The 19,158-nt window shown below is 42.4% G+C and overlaps 1 protein-coding gene across 7 annotated transcripts in view; it reads left to right on the top strand.

Annotated features, from left to right (window-relative positions):
* The window catches only part of Plcb4 (phospholipase C beta 4), a 371,211-nt gene that overhangs the window by 330,743 nt on the left and 21,310 nt on the right, over positions 1-19,158 (top strand). For all 7 annotated transcript variants that reach the window (XM_057780480.1, XM_057780478.1, XM_057780479.1 and 4 more), the window contains 5 exons: positions 523-727; positions 9,825-9,913; positions 10,703-10,853; positions 15,647-15,696; positions 15,909-15,974. In XM_057780480.1, the coding sequence (XP_057636463.1) occupies positions 523-727; positions 9,825-9,913; positions 10,703-10,853; positions 15,647-15,696; positions 15,909-15,974 (561 nt within the window). The remainder of the gene's footprint in view (positions 1-522; positions 728-9,824; positions 9,914-10,702; positions 10,854-15,646; positions 15,697-15,908; positions 15,975-19,158) is intronic.

Genomic DNA, 19,158 nt, shown 5'->3' with positions numbered 1-19,158 from the left:
CATCATGAAGGGGCATTTAAGGAGCAGTATTGGTTTGGCCCCAAATCCTGGAGTCATATTTCTGGGGAGCCTTATTACAATAAACAATGAAATGTCCAGGGGCTGGAGAGATGGCTCAGCGGTTAAGAACATTGACTGTAGCCGGGCGGTGGTGGCGCATGCCTTTAATCCCAGCACTTGGGAGGCAGAGGCAGGCGGATCTCTGTGAGTTCGAGGCCAGCCTGGTCTACAAGAGCTAGTGCTAGGACAGGCTCCAAAGCTACAGAGAAACCCTGTCTCAAAAAACTAAACTAAAAAAAAAAAAAAAAAAAAAAAAAAACATTGACTGTTCTTCCGGAGGTCCTGAGTTCAATTCCCAGCAACCACATGGTGGCTCACAACCATCTGTAATGAGATCTGGTGCCCTCTTCTGGGGTGCAGGTATGCACACAGGAAGAATACTGTATACATAATAAATAAATAAATCTTAAAAAAAACAAAAAAACAAAAAAACCAATGAAATGTCTAAACTTGTAATTGCAGGTAATCCTGCCTGACCTGGCTGTCCTGAGAATCGCGGTGTATGATGACAACAACAAGCTGATTGGCCAGCGAATCCTTCCTTTGGATGGCCTCCAAGCAGGCTACCGACACATCTCCCTAAGAAATGAGGGGAACAAACCATTATCACTGCCAACAATTTTCTGCAATATTGTTCTTAAAACATATGTGCCTGATGGGTTTGGAGGTAAGACAAATCTGATACAGACTATAATGCAGACAAGGTTCTATGTCACAAGACTGTGAATCATTTTGCCCATTCCTGAAAACAATAAAAGTGACTATGTGTTTTCCTCTCTGTGCTGAGAATGCTGGTGGCTTTGAGGAAAGCGAGTGACATTTTCTCAGGTATTATTTCAAAATATCGCAATTATACATTATTTAACATCTTACAAATGCTTTATGAATATAGTATTTATGATACTGTCAATCAAAGTGAGCAAAGCAACTGTAAGAGACTGTATCTTATCAGTTATTATCACTGAAAGATTTGTTGAACTCAGTTACTAATGTGCTTGAATTTTCTTGGCAAACCCATAAGAGAGTTCACTTTCATAAAAAGATCTGTGTCTCCTTTACTAAGAAGATCAATGGTAGGAACCCACACTAGACCATGTCCCAGGATTTTGCTTACAACTACATAGGTAGACTCTACATGGCTTCCAGTAAGCTGGTATAACATTATAAGGAAGGGAAAAACTTCTTAGCTTCGACATCTTTGGATCACAGGAAACAGGCAGCATATGGCTGTATCATGTTAGCCAGGGGTTCAAGTCCCAGTTCCAAGTGGTTGGCTGGTGACCTTGCAATCTTAGTAGAACCATTCTGACTTTTCGTCACCAATAAAATGAAGGTAGTATGACTGTCTCCCTCCCTCTAAGCGTTCTAGGAAAGCTCACATCCTAATAATACACAGAATAACTTAGCAAGGCTCAAAATGTGGAATGTGGGTGCTTGTGATGCTAGATCATCATGGCAGTTCTCCTGTGCTCTAAAAGTAAAACTGGGGACCCTCAAAGCATGCTGCCTAGCTAAGCTAGCCATATTGGCAAGCTCTCTGTTGGAAGCAAAGACCCTGGTCTCAATAAATGAGGTCAAGAGTAATTGAGGAAAATACCCCATTCAACCTCTGGCCTCTTTCAGCATATTTACGTATATGCTTAGACACGTAGAAACATCAATCCCGTCTACATCCACACAGAATGTACATGAATATGGGTGTATGCCCACTGACAGAATGAAATTTCCTTACTATACCGGAATACATTATTTTATTTAGGGAATAAGGTTGGGTAGTTTATTGTTCTTAGGAATTCATGCTTCTCTGGTGGGCAGCTTTTGGGTAACTAACCTTCAGTTTTAATAACATGATGGATTATAGGTTCAAAAAGTAAACTAAGCCAGGAGAGTTTCACTCAGAATGGGTAGGAATTATTTCTTTATTTGTACCCTTTGCTTGTCATAAAAAAGGCAGAAATTGGAGGCAGCAACATACAGTAACAGACAAGGAATCCATCAAAGCAGCTAGAGCAAGGCCATGGGGCTGGGGAAGTGGGTCAGGGAGCGAGACAGGAGTCTGTCAGATGTGTTCTGAGGCTGCAGTCCAGGTCACACCACTCTCCAGAGCCACCAGCAGCACAGGCACAGCTGGGAACTGGAGGCCAGAGAGAATCCTATTCCATGTTTGAGGTAGAAAACAGGGAATTGCATGTTTGAGGTAGAAAACAGGGAATTGCATGTTTGAGGTAGAAAACAGGTCTGTGGAGATAGTGGGTCAGAGTGCTTGCTGCACACATACTAGGACCTGAGTTCATGTCCCTGGCATGCATATAATAGCTGGCCATAGCCCCAGGTGCTCTGTAACTCTCTGTGGAGGAGGGAAACGAGAAGCACTAGGGCCTGCTGGTCACCATCCTAGCTGCAGACTCAGTGAGAGAACTTGCCCCAAAGCTGTAAGGGAAAGGTGATGGAGTAGTCCGCTGCCCTCCCTGTGGCCCCAGGACAAATACAGAGATGCCCACACACGAGCACACAGCACAGAAGCATGCAGCACACTTGTACACACTTACGCGTGTACGTGCGCACATACACACACACACAGAAATCAAAGGGAAATCAATACTTATTACATTGTGGAAAATGTTATACAAACCCATTTGATTAAAAAAAAAAAACTTTTTAAAGTTTTTCATTTGCAATGGGCCACATTTCAAATGAAACTCTAATTTCTTCCCAGAAAATGAGCCGTTTGATTAGAAAAGGGAAAAAAAATCATTTGCTGAGCTCTTGGTTTATGCCAAGCACTTAAATAAAGAGAGCCTCAAAATGTGGACTCCATCTGCAAAGGGGTAGGTGTGCGCAGGTCTGTGCTGAGAAATGTTTGCATTTGTAATGTGGCATCTGCCAGGCCGGCATTTAATATCGTGCAAACTGTCTCTGATGACAGTCCTGCATGCACTCTCCCTTGTGACGCTGCCCGCCATCTTTCCAACAGTTTGCTGGGAATCTCGGGACTAAGGTTCTGCAGTCAGCGTCTTAATCTCAGATTTGATATTCAACAGTGTCATCTTTAGCCCTCTGGTCATCTCAGAGACATGGAGATACCAAGGGAAGACACTGGAGATTTAGTGGTTTTCGCAAAGGAGAACATAGGGTGAATATGGAGATTGCCTTTTTTTTCTGAATTTCTGATCCTGACTTCACAGTGTTCTTGTCTGGTGTCTACTTAACCTCCTGCATTTATATCTAAGAGTGTACCCTAGTCAGGCGTGTTCCCTAGTATGTTGATGTTCTCCTTTATTCCATAAGGACAAGCTCAAGTGAAACTGTACCATCAAGGAAACAAAAAGAAAGTGGCTATATACATCATTGAAAGTTTATTTGGGGAGGGCTGGAGAGATGGCTCAGAGGTTAAGAGCACTGACTGCTCTTCCAGAGGTCCTGAGTTCAATTCCCAGCAACCACATGGTGGCTTACAGCCATCTATAATGAGACCCGGCGCCCCCTTCTGGCTTTCAGGCACATGTGGAAGGAATGCTATATACATAATATAATAAATAAATATTTAGAGAAAAAAAAAAAGAAAGTTTATTTGGCCTCATAAAAAAAATTAAAAAAAAAAAAACTTTAGGGCTAGAAAGATGGCTCAGTGGTTAAGAGCACTAACTGTTCTTCCAGAGGACCTGGATTCAATTCTCAGCACCCACGTGGCAGTTCACAAATGTAACTCCAGTTCCAGGGGACGCAACACCCTCACACAGGCAAAATACTAATGCTCATAAAAAATTAATAAAAAGTTTATATGGCTAAAGACAGTTTATGTGAATTCAGTGGTTCATTCTGTAAGTACATACGATAAAGTTATTCCATAATAGATAAGATGCTAGAGTGGACATCAGAGAGAGATGCTTACATGCAGCAAGTAAGGGTCACTCATCAGTCTGAACTGCTCTAGTCTTTCCCTGCCCTCACTGCCCCCCTCCATCCCTTCCTCCCGTCTTTCCTCCCTCCCTTCTTTCCTTTCTCCCTTCCACTCATCCTCCTCCTTCTCCTTCACCCTCTCTTTCTTTCCCCCAACTCTTTTCAGTACCCATACATGCTAGACAAGCATTGCACCACTGAGATTTTCCAGGCAGGGTCTTTCTAAGTTGCTTTAACTGGTCTCAAACATGCACTCTCCTTCTTCTGTATCCCAAGTAGCTCAGAGTGAAGGTGTGTGCTACCACACCCTGCTTGTAGACATTTTATTTAGTTTTAGCACCCTAAAGAAAAATCTGTTGATTGTAGGATCATTGCCCGAACTTACCCTGTATTCTACATAAAACAGCATAGGAAATAATTATATCATAAGCAGTTCAGCATCTTGAGGAGGAAACAAAAATCTTTTTAATTCCTACCCACTGCGAAGTTTCTGAACTCGGTGCGTTGGCAGTGGCACAGCGCTATGTTCTGCACGACTTTTAAGTGTATTTTCATTTGCAGTCCTAGCACGTGGGAGGAATCATTTATACATATATATAAAACTATGGAAAATGTTCTTGAGTCTTTTCCAAGCTTGGGCCCTTCCTTAGGCTTAGACTCAGGCAGGTTCCTGCAGGTCAGCTGTCCGTGGTGGTGGAATCCTACAGATGACAAACTTAGCTATGTGCAATTGTTCATGATTAGCCCTGCCCCTCCCCCACCCGCCCTTAGACACCATGGACTCTGGCTGACCCAGCTTCTTTCCTGCACCAGATAGGTCCAGAGCTCAGTTTTTAACCCTGATTTTCTTCCATTCACATGAATCCCTGTTTCATTCCTCACCTTCCTGCCACTCTAAGCCTTAGGAAATAGAAGTAGAGATTTTGTTAAAATTGCTTCCCTTGCTACTAAAATACAATCACTAAACTGCACAGAGAAATAACACTAATGGTGGTTTCTTTTTTTAAAAAAATATTTATTTAGCCAGGCGGTGGTGGCTCACGCCTTTAATCCCAGCACTTGGGAGGCAGAGGCAGGCGGATCTCTGTGAGATCGAGACCAGCCTGGTCTACAGAGCTAGTTCCAGGACAGGCTCCAAAACCACAGAGAAACCCTGTCTTGAAAAACCAAAAAAAAAAAAAAAAAAATTTATTTATTTATTATGTATACAATATTTTTTCTGTGTGTATGCCTGAAGGCCAGAAGAGGGTACCAGACCTCATTACAGATGGTTGTGAGCCACCATGTGGTTGCTGGGAATTGAACTCAGGACCTTTGGAAGAGCAGGCAGTGCTCTTAACCTCTGAGTCATCTCTCCAGCCCACTAATGGTGGTTTCTTGCTTTATTTCCTTTTACTGTAACTAAACCCCCGACATTGGCTATCTTATGAAGAAGAAAAGGTGTATCTTTTTAAGATTTATTTTATTTTATATGTGTGAGTAGTTTGTCTGTTTGTATGTATGTGTCTAACATGTGCGCATGGTCAGAAGAAGGCATCAGACCCCCTGGAACTGGAGTTACAGACAGATGGTTGTGATCCACTATTTGGGTGCTGGAAACTGAACCTGGATCCTCTGCAAGAGCAACAAGTGCTCTTAACCACTGAACCCAAGAAGAGATGTTTTGGGTTTTGTTCTTGATGCACAGCCAGAGTGGCTCCTTCTGCTCAGCTCCTGCTCAGGTCTTTGTGCTGCTTCGCACATGGGTGTAGTGGGGAGAATATGTGTATTAGTGGGCATGATCTGGTTTCTATTTTGGTTTTCACTGTCATACAGTGTGTTTTGATCATTTTCACCCACCTTACCCCAACTCTTCTAAGACCCACCGCTTTCCCTACTCATCCAACTTTGAATCCTCCTTTTATTAAAACTCTTCAATGCCTTTAATCTCAGCACTTGGGAGGCAGAGGCAGGCGGATCTCTGTGAGTTCGAGACCAGCCTGGTCTTCAAGAGCTAGTTCCAGGACAGGCTCCAAAACCTGTCTCGAAAAAGCAAAAAAAAAAAAACAAAACAAAAAACAAAAAACAAAAAAAAACTCTTCAAATACAGTTTGTACTGTCCAGATAGCCTTGGATGTGTGAGCTTCCTTCCTATGGACCTTGTTTATGTATCAGAAGCTACTCGCAAAAAAAAAAAAAAAAAAAAAAAAAAAAAGAAAAGAAAAGAAAAAAAAAAACTGTTGCCCTCCCCCAGTAGCAAACACCTGGGTTTTGTTCCGTAGCAAGGGGTGGGATTGTGTGCCCAGCTATCCTCTCCATTCTGGGATTTAGTCTGGCATGAGCTTGCACGGGTTATATGTGCAGCTGCCCAGCTGTGTCCTATGTAGCTAGCTGTTTCATACAGCAATACAGCACCTACTTCCAGAGGCGGAATATCAGCAATTGAGGTGCCATTTCTGCAGTGTCATCTCAAAATTCCTGATGCAGTTTTGAGTTCTTAGGGCATGCTTTATTTGACAGAAGCTAAAAGAGCTAACACAAATCATAGTTATGAGACTTATTTATCTTTATTTTCACTTCTTTGTAGCATGTAGAAGCATTGCATTTTTCTTCTGCACAAATCTCATGATAACAGGAATAATAGAGTGGGAATTCTGAGGGAACCTGGGCCAGGAACAAACAGAAGTAAATACAAAGAGCCATAGTCCCTGCTCAATACCACACCACTGAAATGCCTTAAAGGCAGTGGTTGTGCAAGCAAAAGTTCTGGTTGTCTTAAAAGTTAATATCTGAAAGCCTGATGGTCTTTAGTTCTTTGGAATACCTTGATTAATGCTTTCAGGAATGCATGGAAGTGAGAGAGGAGGGTGGGAGAAATGGAGGAGGAAAATGGAAAGCCTTACTGAAAGGAACCAGCCGTTTCATACAGCACCTACTTCCAGAAGAGGAATATCAGCAATTAAGGTGCCATTTCTGCAGTGTCATCTCGGGATTCCTGGTGCAGTTTTGAGTAGTCCCATCTCTCCTCTCCTTATAGATGCTAAGACGCACCAAACCCAGAAGTAGATAGTGGCATTTTTTATTGGTTTGTTTTGCTTTGTTTTGAATACAGCTTAGTACAGCATTGACTAAATTTAGAAGAAAAAAAAAAAACCAAACAGATTGATTTCTTTTTTTAAAAGGAACGTTATGGAACCCCATTGTGTCTTTTGGTATCTGGAGATTTTAGTCCACTGTATGGGTTCTGCATGGTCAAGAGTTTGTGTGTGTGCTTGGCATCCTGCTAGTTGCTCGGTGTGGCTGGGCCAGGCAACAGTCACACCTGCCTGTGAATGCTGACCAGAGTTTATCTAGGTCTCCCCGCTAGTGCTTGTTTAGAGCACGCCAAATGAAATGCGTATCCCCAGCCATGTCCCTAAGAAAAGGAACAAGACTCAGAAAAAACAAATGGCCCATTTGAAAAATGGACCTGCAACCTGAAAAGAGAGTTCTCAGAAGTAAACAAACAAACAAATGGCTGGCAAATCAAAGCAAGTTTAAGAGTTCATTTTACCCCAGTCAAAATGGCAAAGATCAATCAAACAACTCATGATTTTCACTTTATCTTTGGATTTTCCTCTTTATAGGAGGACACTCATCACTGACGCTGAGTTTAGGATACCCCTCTGCTAATCCAGAATGATTGCATTTTTATCCTTAACTGAAATTTATACCAGTAGCCTACTTATAAGTGAGATCACATTCTAAAACTTGTGTAGACAGGGAGTTGGGGACAGGAGTGTTGTGTGTGAGGTGATAGATGTGGGTCTAATTTCGCTTTCTTTTTTCCCACTTATGTTTCTGACGCCTTTGTCAGCAATCACAGGGCTGAAATTATGTGTGCTCATGTTCTGATCATTTGCTGGCGGTGGTTTCACTCTTTACGCTTTTACTCTTTTGGGGGCCTGGCACCCAACTTCCAAATAAATCATACACAGAGGCTTATTCTTAATGATAAATACCTAATCTTAGCTTGGGTTGTTTATAGCAGCTTTTCTTGACTTATCCCATCTAACTTTTCTCTCTGGGCTGTTATCTTTCTTCTGTATATCTTCCCTTCTTCTCACTGTCTGACTGTAGCTGAGTGGCTGGCCGCTGACATCCTCCTTCAGTTCTCTCGTATCTCATCCCTCTTCCACCTTACTCCTTCTATTTGTATTCTCTGCCTGCCAGCCTCCCTATCCTCGCTCCTGCCTCATTATTGGCCATGCAGCGCTTCATTAGGACCATCAGGTGTTTTAGACAGGCAAAGAACCACAGTTTCACAGAGTTAAACAAATGCAGCATAAACAAAAGTCACACACCTTCAAATAATATTCTCCAACAGTCTTTGGCTTTGCTCCATTGGTCTGCATGTCTCCTTTTGTCCCAGAACCATATTATTGTTACCACTGAGGCCCTGTAATATATCTTAAGGTCTAGAATGGCAGTCCCTCCAGCATCGTTCCTTCTGCTCAGGGTTGTTTTTGCTGCCCAGCGTCACTGATGGTTCCATATGAGTTCTAACATAATTTTGTACTTCTGTAAAGACTAAGATGGGGATTTTTATTGGGATTGCATTGAATCTGAAAATAGATTTTGGTAAAATGGTTGATTTTGCACTTAATTCTACCAATCCATGATTACAGGAAGTTTTTTTTTTTCTTCTGTCTTTCTCATCTCTTTATAAAGATTTTAAAGGTTTGTTTGTGGAGGTCCATCACTTCCTTGGTTAAGCTGATTTCAGGATGTTGTTTTTTCTTGAGGTTATTGTGATTGGGTGAGTGATTGCCTCCTCTGTGCATTTGTTATTGGTATTTATCTGTGCAAGTTGATTTAGTATTCTGCCACATTGCTGAATTTGTTTAGCATTTTTAGAAGTTTTCTGGTAGAGCTTTTGGGATCTTTAATGTATAGTATCATATCATCTGCAGATGGGAATAGTTTGACTTCTTTCTCTATTTGCATCCTTTTACTTTTCTTCTCTTATTGCTTTAGCGAGTACTTCAGACACAGTGTTGAAAAGGAGAGGGGATGGGAGTTGCCTCATCTTTTCTGGACTTCAGTGGGATTACTTCAAGCTTTTCTCCATTTAGGATGTCGTTGGCTGTGGGTTTCTCATATATGGTTGTATTATATTGAGGTCTCTTCTTCTAGGCTGACATTCTCTCTCTAGGACTTTTATCATGATGATGTGTTGGGTTTTGTCAAAGGCTATTTTTGCCTCTATTGAGATTATTATGTGATTTTTTTCTTTAGGCCCATTTATATGCTTAATTACATTTATTGACTTGCATCTGTTTACCATCCCTGCATTTCAATATAAAGCCAACGTGATCATGGTGATTATCTTTTTGATGCATGTCTGTATTCTGTTTGCTAATATTTAATGGAGCATTTTTGAAACTATGTTCATCAGATATTGGCCTGTGGTTTTCCTTTTTATGTGTCTTTATGTGCTTTTGATATTAGAATGGTACTGGCCCAGGCTGTTTGTTCAGTGTCTAGGTTGTACATCTCATGTCCTTATGTTCATCATTGCCCGAGTTCACCAGTAGCTGTTCAGGGAAGGCCATCGGAGCTCTAACCTACAGAAGGAGAAACTTAAGCTCACTAATCATCTTGCTAATTTTATATAAATAAATGAGTCAGCATCCCCTGGCAGCTACCCACAGGGACTCATGTCTATGATTTCAACAGTTAGAAGGTGAGTTAGGAGAATAAATACAGCTTGAGACTCTGCTTCAAAAACTCAAAACTAAAAATGGGATCCCTACCACTTCATAGCCGCATCTTGAGAATTTAGCTGCATTTTCTGGGTGTGTTCATTTCAACAGAACATTTATAATTCACTGATTGTTTTTCAGATATTGTGGATGCTCTATCTGACCCAAAGAAGTTTCTTTCAATCACGGAAAAGAGAGCAGACCAAATGAGAGCTATGGGCATTGAAACTGTAAGTGGAAACAGTGGGCTAAAGACGGTCTGGTTTGGGGGGCTTGGTTTCCAAACAGTGGCTGAAAAACAAGAGAAAGGTGATCGAGGAAGTTTACAAAGGTTTTCAAAACCAAGCTTATCAACCTAATAGAAGTTTGAAGGGTCTACACAAATGCAGCACATTTTATAAAACATGGCCACCATCAGAGCCTTTTAGTCACCAGTGAGACATCTGGGGATACCTGTTACATTATAAACGAAATAGGGACTCTCCACTAGAAATTATAATTAAGGATGAAATGCCCAATAACTGAGTTCAGTGCGTTAATGAAAGTGGCATTTATTACTAGATACTCATTTCTTTGTCTTCGCAGTCCATCATTCCCTAGGTCTGTTTCTCTGTTTAAGTGTTCCTTTGCTAGACTGCTCAGGTTGGAGCATATTTAGCTAGTCTCTAGCAGCTAGAAAACGTCCTGTTTGAAAAGGAGTTGGATTGTGTGTCCTTGTCTAGATCTTTTTGTCCAGCATAATTAGTCCCCTTAGTCAAAGAGCTTCTCTTGTTTTGAGACAAGGTCACGTGATTTCACCTCAGCTGGAACTCACTCAATAACTTGACCAGGCTGGCCTTGAACTCATAAAGATCTCCCTGCCTCTGACTCCTTAGTGCTGGGATTAAAGGTGAGCATCACTCAGCCTAGCTTCAGATAAAATCTTTAAAGATAGAAGACTGAGAAGCTGAAGGGTCTCATTAAAGTAAAGATGCTTCTAGCTGCATGCATTCCAGTAACCAGAGATATTTCTGTTGCAGAGTGACATAGCAGATGTGCCCAGTGACACTTCCAAAAATGACAAGAAAGGCAAAGCCAACCCAGCCAAAGCAAACGTGACCCCTCAGAGCAGCTCTGAGCTCAGACCAACCACCACGGCCGCCCTGGGCTCTGGCCAGGAAGCCAAGAAAGGTGAAGTGTGCTGCTAGACTCCTTGTCAATTTTACAGTGTTAGCCTCGTTATAGACAGTCTTCATGGAGGCGTTTGGAACTGTCAACTTTCATTTGACTTGAGACTCAAAGACAGACTTACTGGACAAGCTGCTTGATTTCCTTCCCTGAGAGTTTAACAGGCTATCACTGTTTGTGCTTCATGGGCTGGAGTCCAAGCACCTGAACTAAACACTGAGTTATCCTTAGCTGTACAGTGTTTACTTCGGTGCCCTTTGCAGCAAAGGTAGAGGAGCCCTTACTGCGACAGTGCTGGTAGCTAACTAACACCCTCTGTCTTCCAGAAGGCAGGCAGGGGGTGCATGAAGCAGCAGAGTCACAAATGTCCTGAGTAATTTCCCTGCATGTAGAGATTGGCTTTACTGCTTACTTTTAAAGTTATCAGTTGGGCATCTAAAGACCATTTTCAAATGGCTTTCTCTGGGCAAGAGAATGCGCCTAAGAAGGTGGTTCTCAACCTGTGGGTCCTGACCCCTTTGAGAGTTGGACAACCCTTTTACAGATGTCGCATATCAGATATCCTGCATATAAGATATTTACATTCAGATTCATAACAGTGGCAAAATTGCCGTCATGAAGCAGCAACGAACGTAATTTTATGTTTGGGGGTCACCACAACATAAAGAACTGTATTAAAGGGTCACAGCATTAGGTTGAGAACCACTGTCATAAGAAGTGTCATCATATAGAATCATGTGACTTTGTGCTACTAAACAGCCTGTATGTAGGGAAACATCTATTCTGGGTACTGTGGACTTTAGTTCAACATGGCCAGACATCCATTCTGACTGAATGCTACCCATTTCAAATTGACAGGTAAATACTTAAAATACCTCCTCGACCAAAAATAATTGACTATGCTCAGTCTATTCATTTTAATAGTAATCTCTTTTTCTCCTGTGGGTTTCTGAATGTGTGTTGTCCCTATTTACAAGTAAATTAATGCCCGTGGTATAAGGAACTTAAGTTGTCCATACAAATACGCACATACGGTGCTAATAATTTAAGGTAAGATGAGACAGTCTTTCCCAACTGAAACAGCATGGGTATTTAGCGGAAAACTAAGTGTGCCCCGGGCTTTGTGAAACAGATTAGAAAATCAAGCTGTACAAAAGTAGCCCAATTTGTACTGACCCCTGCAGCTGTTTGTCTGTTCATCTCGGGAAAGATCATGGACGGAGGTAATGACCCAAGCTAAGGCATTTCCTCCCCAGTCCTGGTTAGTATTAGCACTGACACTCCTTCCTGCAGAGAGAGGCAGTGGAAAATGCAAGCAGTAAAGTTCTCATCCACCAGTCCATAGGGACTGTAGTAATTACAGTGTAAGGTAGCCCCGAAAACAGTGCAGCATAACCAGCTTCCGGAGGCTCAAAGTGTCCGTAGCTCTAAATGGGTCTGTACTTGGGTTTATAGCTGCCTTATCTTTGTTCCTCAACAAGGTTACATTTGAAGGAACCAAGCAGCTGTCAATTTAAGTCTAATGGCTTTTCCCCCAATTTACCCAAAAAGTAGGATTTACAGGCGGTTTCATTTTGGCACATTATTCAGGAGACTTGGGAGCCTACAAGAAGCCACCATCATAATAGGTTCTACCACTATAATAATAATAACAACAACAATAAATGATAAACGCCTGTATACCTTTGGGGATACACTTGAGCAGGGAAGAGTAAGGAGATTCTCCATTGCAATGACCAGCCTAGGCAGGTGCAGTGAGGACTAACTAGTTAGAACAGAAGCGGAGATAAGATCCTCCTTGAGTTGGACCTTGAAACATAGGTTTCGCTCCACCAAAAGGAAGTGGGTAGAGAAACCAAGGGAAAGCCGCTACCTGAAGGGAAAGTGGAAGCCGCTCACACGCCCTGGTCTGAAAATACCTCTGGGATCGCTCTAAGAAGGCAGTGGAGGACAACATCAACAGCATTGGCATCAGGACTCATTACCAGGAGAGATGCTACAAGCCATCAAGACCCCCCGATACACAGCACTGTCTTAGAGCACTTAGCACATTATGATTGGAGGGTTAACCAGAGAAAAGGTTAATACAGACAGATATATCCTGCACCATTACTGTGTCCCTGGAACCATGCTGGGAAAGATCTGGCAGTGTCCTTTCTTAGGAAGCACATGACTAGTAAATGGCTGACAAGAGAGGGCATGATTAAACTGGAGGTACTCATGAGAAAAGAACCAGGGGAAAAGGATTTAGTAGTTTGGATGTGGAGCTTCAAGAGAAAAAAAGAAAACAAACTCAGATGTATTTTAAGAGACTTCAGGGTGACACTCTGCAAATGGATGGCAAGAGCAATAGAGGAGTTGAGGGAGGGCCCACCTTGGTAAGAAGTGACTTTGGCTCCCGAGTTTAAACTGATGCTGATGTGGACACGTGAGCAGTAGATCTGTGGGAGAGGCAGAGGAGTTAGGGGATAAGAACCCTCAGGCAGAATGAATAGCGGAAATGAATGAAGAATAAGACTAGAGGTCTTAAAATTACATGAGCATTCGTTTAGAGGAAGAATTCTCGATTTAGAGAAATTATGATAATAATATTTCTGTGCAATCAGGGACGTCTGGTTGCTGAGGCCAGGAGCTTAGCTATCAAAATTGATGACTTGAGGCATAAAACACATGTTCTGATAGTTCTGATGTCAGTAGCAAGCAATGAAGAGAGACAGAAGGAAAACGTAAGAGGGTGCAGAGTGTTGTGGCCCCCTGGAAGAGCAGATGTGGAGATGGAGGAAGTGAGGAATTCAAACTGCATCCCCTAGCTGTGCAGCCAAAAACCAGCAATGACCATACCCATGCTGCATTATTTTGATGTTTAACAGAAAGGGGTCAGGCATACTGGGGTCCTAGCTAGTTTCTAGGTTAAGGTTTGAGAAAGCAAGTTGTTTTATGGAGCTGTATTGATAGTATCAAAAGCTTTATGTAGCAAAACTACAACAAACCAGAACCTTTGGAACTTAAGATATGGTATGTGACCCACTTCCCTACCAGGCCATCCAGCAGACATGCACTGTCCAGCATGGTAGCCTGTGGCCACATGGAGCAATGCAAGGGAGCTGAGAGTAAGCTTGAACATTCAGCTCCTTGCATGCCCACATTTCCAGAGCTCAGGAGCTACGTGTTCTGTAGAGACTTCATACATAAGCTATCTCTGTTACTGTCAGATGTCCTATTGACTACACGACTCTAAGCATTTATAACCAGAGCAATTTCTATAAAATATGAGATTTTCTTAACTACTTAGGGAAATTAAAAGTTTCATATAACATTCATATATTTCTCCAACAGTGAAAATTGTGACTGAGGAAGGTATGTGGTTTTCAGGCTCTGGTGTATCAAGATTTGGTTAAGACCAAAACAAGGGAAGACAGTCTTGCTGGTGTGACCTAAGTCCTTAGGACTTGCTGGGCATCTGAGGACCTGGCAGTCTCCTATACCCTGTGTGCTTTATGTAAACAGGAGAGCTGGCAGCCATGACTAAGAAGCCCTGGGCCTTGCAACATTCACGTGCTGTTTATACTGTCTCTCTCTTTCACTGTGCACTGTGAGGCCTGGGGGAGGTTGGGGATCTTGTAACACCAGACATGAGATATCAGAAAATGGCTCTGTATACCCTTTCTATCCTACCACAAAATACCATGGGTCCCAGCACTGATTCTCCCAGCTGACTTTGCTTCAACATTCACTGGACTGTGTAAATCTTAAAATGAATAAAACCTAAAGGCAAGAGTGTGGGATGCCATACCTACCTTTCTTAAATACACCATACCCACCTTTGGGATTCCAATAGAAATCAATTACCCTTGAGTACACATTCATCCTATTTACCCACGATGAAAATCTGCAGTCAAACATCCCATTAGTGATTCTTCTGCAGTTGTGTTTGCCCTGACTATCTGAGTCCAGGCAGGCTTTGCTCAGCTAGCAAGCAGGCTAAGTGCCTTACTCTAGGATCTCAAGACAGAATCCTTTAGACAGGGAGTCAGATTTCATTATTTCCTCTGTGTTTAAAACATCACCATACTCAATAGCACATTGCTTAAATATTGAGGTTAAATTTGTCAAAAAGAAGTTCACAAAGCCTTGCTTTTTGGTGATGGATGATTAAGTTAGGAACAGAGTTGAAAGTTAGTTGACTGATACTGTGTACTTTGAATACAGAGATAAAAAATAGCTGCAACAGACACTATTGTTCCCGACTTCTTTATGGGGTGCTAATAAGACTGGTTGACTGGGAACTATAGATACTTCTCCACCATCGCACAATCCCACAGTCCCGAGACTGTAGGAATTCCCCACTGAAATGCCTGGAAGGTTTCAGGAAATTTCCAACACTCTCAGCTGACACATGTGACTCCACAAAGCCCCCTCCGTTCAGATAGGGTGACTCCCAAGCCATTACACGTGGAGCTCCAGAGGACCTGCCCACCTAAGACTGCCTGAGCCTGGGGTATACCTACCTGCTTTTTTCCCGTGTCCTGTCCAAGGGCTGTCTTAGAGCTTTCTCTTGCCATCTGCCCTCTCTGACATCTGTGGGCCTGAATCAGAGGCTGGTGGAAAAACAGGGACACAAATCATGACAATGGCCCAGTTCAGTGCGTATCTAAGAATGTAAGATGTTTCTGTCTGTAGCATGTAAGCTGCTTTAGACGCTTTAGGTATGGCTTGAGAATGGAAGTTCATATTGTCTGTTATTCAGTCTAATTTTTAATATACATATTGACATTGTTGTGACTTTTCTTTTAAAGGTATTGAACTTATTCCTCAAGTGAGGATAGAAGATTTAAAGCAAATGAAGGTAAAATGTTTTGACCACTTTCAAATGTTCTTGTACCATGCACACTGATAAAACAAGTGTTTTTTGTTTTTTTTTTTTTTAGTTCACAAAGTATAATTATTATGACTACCTCTGGAGAAAGGATAGAAGGGAAGAAAGAATAAAAGGAAGGGAGGGAAGGAAGAAAAAAGAAAGAAAAATCTTATTTTGAATCCTCTTTTTCTCTCCTGCAGGCTTACTTGAAGCATTTAAAGAAACAGCAGAAAGAGTTAAACTCATTAAAGAAGAAACACGCAAAGGTACTGTGGTTTTTGCATGCATGGGAGTGCATTTTGTTGTCTCTTTTTTATTTTACTTTTAGCTCCCTGATGAAGTCCTACCACTTCTATTTTGTGTTGGATATATTCATTGCCCATAAAACAAGTTAGAAGCTAATTCTAGCCAGCTAGACACCAAGTATGAACCTCGTCTTACCTCTCTCCTAGCTGCCTATACCTTTGTTCCCAGGTCACTTACTCCCCAGCAGTTTATAAAGCAGTGTATGTAGGGAGAGCATAGCAGGGAGCGCCTTTCACTTTTCCTCTCGGAGTTGTGCAAACCCTAGCCAATAACCTACTTCTGAAGTTTCTGTATGTTTACTTTTCATTCCTGTCAGGCAGGGAGCATAAGAAATCTTAAGAGGTTATTTTAAGTTTAAGAGAATATCAAGAAGTAGCCCCAAGAATTCCCCAATGAGCTGAAAAGGTTTTCAACTCCCAGGCACCCATGGCACAATTAATAAAAACCCAGAGACAGATATTGGGGTTCAACCTGAAGGTCAGAAAAGCAAATTAGCCATCCCCTGGCTCTTACCTCTACCTCAGTCCGAATTGGCGATCTGGCCTCCAGGAATCCTCAGAATGAGACTAAGCTGACTGCTGTCTCCTCCCATTTTATAATCCTCTCTAGGGCTGGAGTTAAAGGTAGGCAAAACTCCTGCCCGATTTCTGTGGCAAACTAACTTGGCTACTGGGATTAAAGGTGTGTGCAACCACTGCCTGGTTTGTAAGGCTGATCAGTGCGGCTGTTTTACTCCCTGATCTTCAGGCAAGCTATGTTTATTAAAATACAAATGAAATATCACAACACTTATTTTACATTGACGGGTGGAGGCATGCAGAGTTGAGGTGAGGTGGAGAAAGCAATGCAGAAGCTGAGGGGGGTGGGGAATGTAGAACTGACGCAGGGTGGGATAGTGCAGGACTGAGGTGAGGAGGGGAGTATTGAAGAACTGAGGCAGTGTGGAGGTCTGCGGAGCTGAGCTGGGCAAGATGGACAGGCGTAGAACTACCTTTCTGTCTTGAGAAATCTAACTGCCTCTGCTGTCAGGACTTGAGTGTCCTCTTTATGAAGTGCCAAGAGAGACAGAAAAACTCTCTTTGAATGGATGTTGACGCTCTTCCAAGTAGACATGGCACGCTCCCTTCCCACTCTGTCCAGGCCCCACTCAGACCACTGCTTCCTGCTGGGAGTGAGGGACGAACTTGCTAATGGACCAATGGAGTGGTGGAAAACCTTGTCATTTCTCATCAGTTTGTTCTCCTCAGAGAGGCCAGAACTTATCCTGGCCAGTGAATGTTCCCTGTGCCATGGGACTGACAGGTGGCTTCACAGACTGTTCCAGACTTTCATGAGTACCAGTGTCTAGTTGCTTTTATATTCAGTGACCAAAGACCATGACCAAGGCAACTTCTAAAAGAAAATATTTAGCTAGGGAATCAGTTTCAGAGGGGGAGTCCATAAGCATCATGCTGGAGAGCATAGCAGCAGGCAGTCATGGTGCTGGAGAAGTAGCTGAGAGCTTACACGTTGAGACAACAACCTCCAGGCAGAGAAAGAGACACACACAGAGACAGAGAAAGACAGAGAGAGAGACTCACTGGGAGTGGCAAGGGGCTTTGCAACCTCGCAGCCCACCCCCAGTAAATTACCTCCTCCAACAAGGCCACACCAACTAATCCTCCCCAAACAGTTCCATCAACTGCAGAGCAAGAATTCAAATGTATATGAGCCAATGGGGACATTTCTCATTCAAATCAGTACACCCCATTTGTGGGATTCAATTTATAGCTTAAAGAGGAGACAACACGGACTTTCTGTGTGGGGGGCTATTAAAGGCAGACCTGTTTAAAGATTGTACTTTATTTTTGTTGTTGATTTGTAAAAATTTGGACTGTGGAAAGGCCACAGAAAGAGGACAATGAAATAATTACTTCAGTCATTAGGAGTGAAGTTGGTGCCCACGTACCATAGTATACTCAGATTTTCCTTACTGATCTCAGTCATTCAGTGGCCTCTTGGTGGTCACTGTATTGGTCAGAAACATAAATTCCCTTAGCTCATTCAGCAGCTCTTTAACATACAATCAGGAAATCTACTGTGGCTGAAAATAATGAAAGAACAGCAGGTAAAAGTTTTTTTTTTTCTTTTTTTCTCTTTTTGATTGTTTGAGACAGGTTTCTTAGTAGGTTTGGGGCCTGTCCCGGAACTAGGTCTTGTAGACCAGGCTGGCCTCGAATTCACAGAGATGTTTCTGCCTCTGCCTCTTCAGTGCTGGTATTAAGGGCATGCGCCACCACCACCTGGCAAGCTAAAAATTCTTCAAACCCTCATTTGCTGTCTCTTCCTGGAAGGGAAATCCTCTCAAGTAGCTATTTTGCACACAAGGAAACCCAGGACCAGTTAACTCTATCCCTTGAACCAATGCCCTAGAATTCAGGAGCCACAGAGCTGCTAACTGAGCCCAAACCGTCTGGACAAGCCTGATAGTCTTATATTAATTATGTAGTATGCCAGATGCTTTGTAAGTAAATAAGGCATAAAGCCCCTTCCTTGGTTCGAACACAGTGACAACACTGAGATGATTCGGGTTTTCATGATTCTGGAAACGTGATCTACTCCCTAAATGTTGGGGTGTTGCTTCCCTTGTCCGACATTAACAGGGCCTCCCAGCACTGGATGTGTGGTTTACATGTGTCCTTGGGTAGTATTTAGAGTACCCTCCCGTACTAAAGCCACTAGCACACAGGGGTGAAGGCTGTCTGTAGGCAGTTAAAAACCAAACCAAACTAAACAAAGGAAAAAGAAAATCATGAAATATATAGGTAAATAGATGGAGTTAGGAAAAAAATCATCGTGAGTGAATTGACTGAGACCCTAAAAGACAAATACAGTGTTTATTCGCTTATATGTGCATGTTATCTGTAAAGTCCTCAATAAGCAGGCAGCTATGGAGGTTAGGTATAGAGTAAGGGACTGGGGGAGGGGCAGATAGATCTCCCTAGGAAAGGGAAATACAATAGGTAGCTATGGATGGTGGGAGGCTCAAGTAGGAAAGGAAAGGGAAAAGGGGTATAAGGGAGGGAATGTAAGTAAAGACATCTAAAATTACAGACCATTTGAAGGGTAGTATAGGACCCTATTACAGAAGAAGCTTCCTAAAAT

The sequence above is a fragment of the Chionomys nivalis genome, chromosome 9, assembly GCF_950005125.1.
Source record: "Chionomys nivalis chromosome 9, mChiNiv1.1, whole genome shotgun sequence".
Taxonomy (NCBI): Eukaryota; Metazoa; Chordata; class Mammalia; order Rodentia; family Cricetidae; genus Chionomys; species Chionomys nivalis.
The sequence above is the reverse complement of the archived record's forward strand: the minus strand, read 5'-3'. Positions and strand labels throughout refer to the sequence as shown.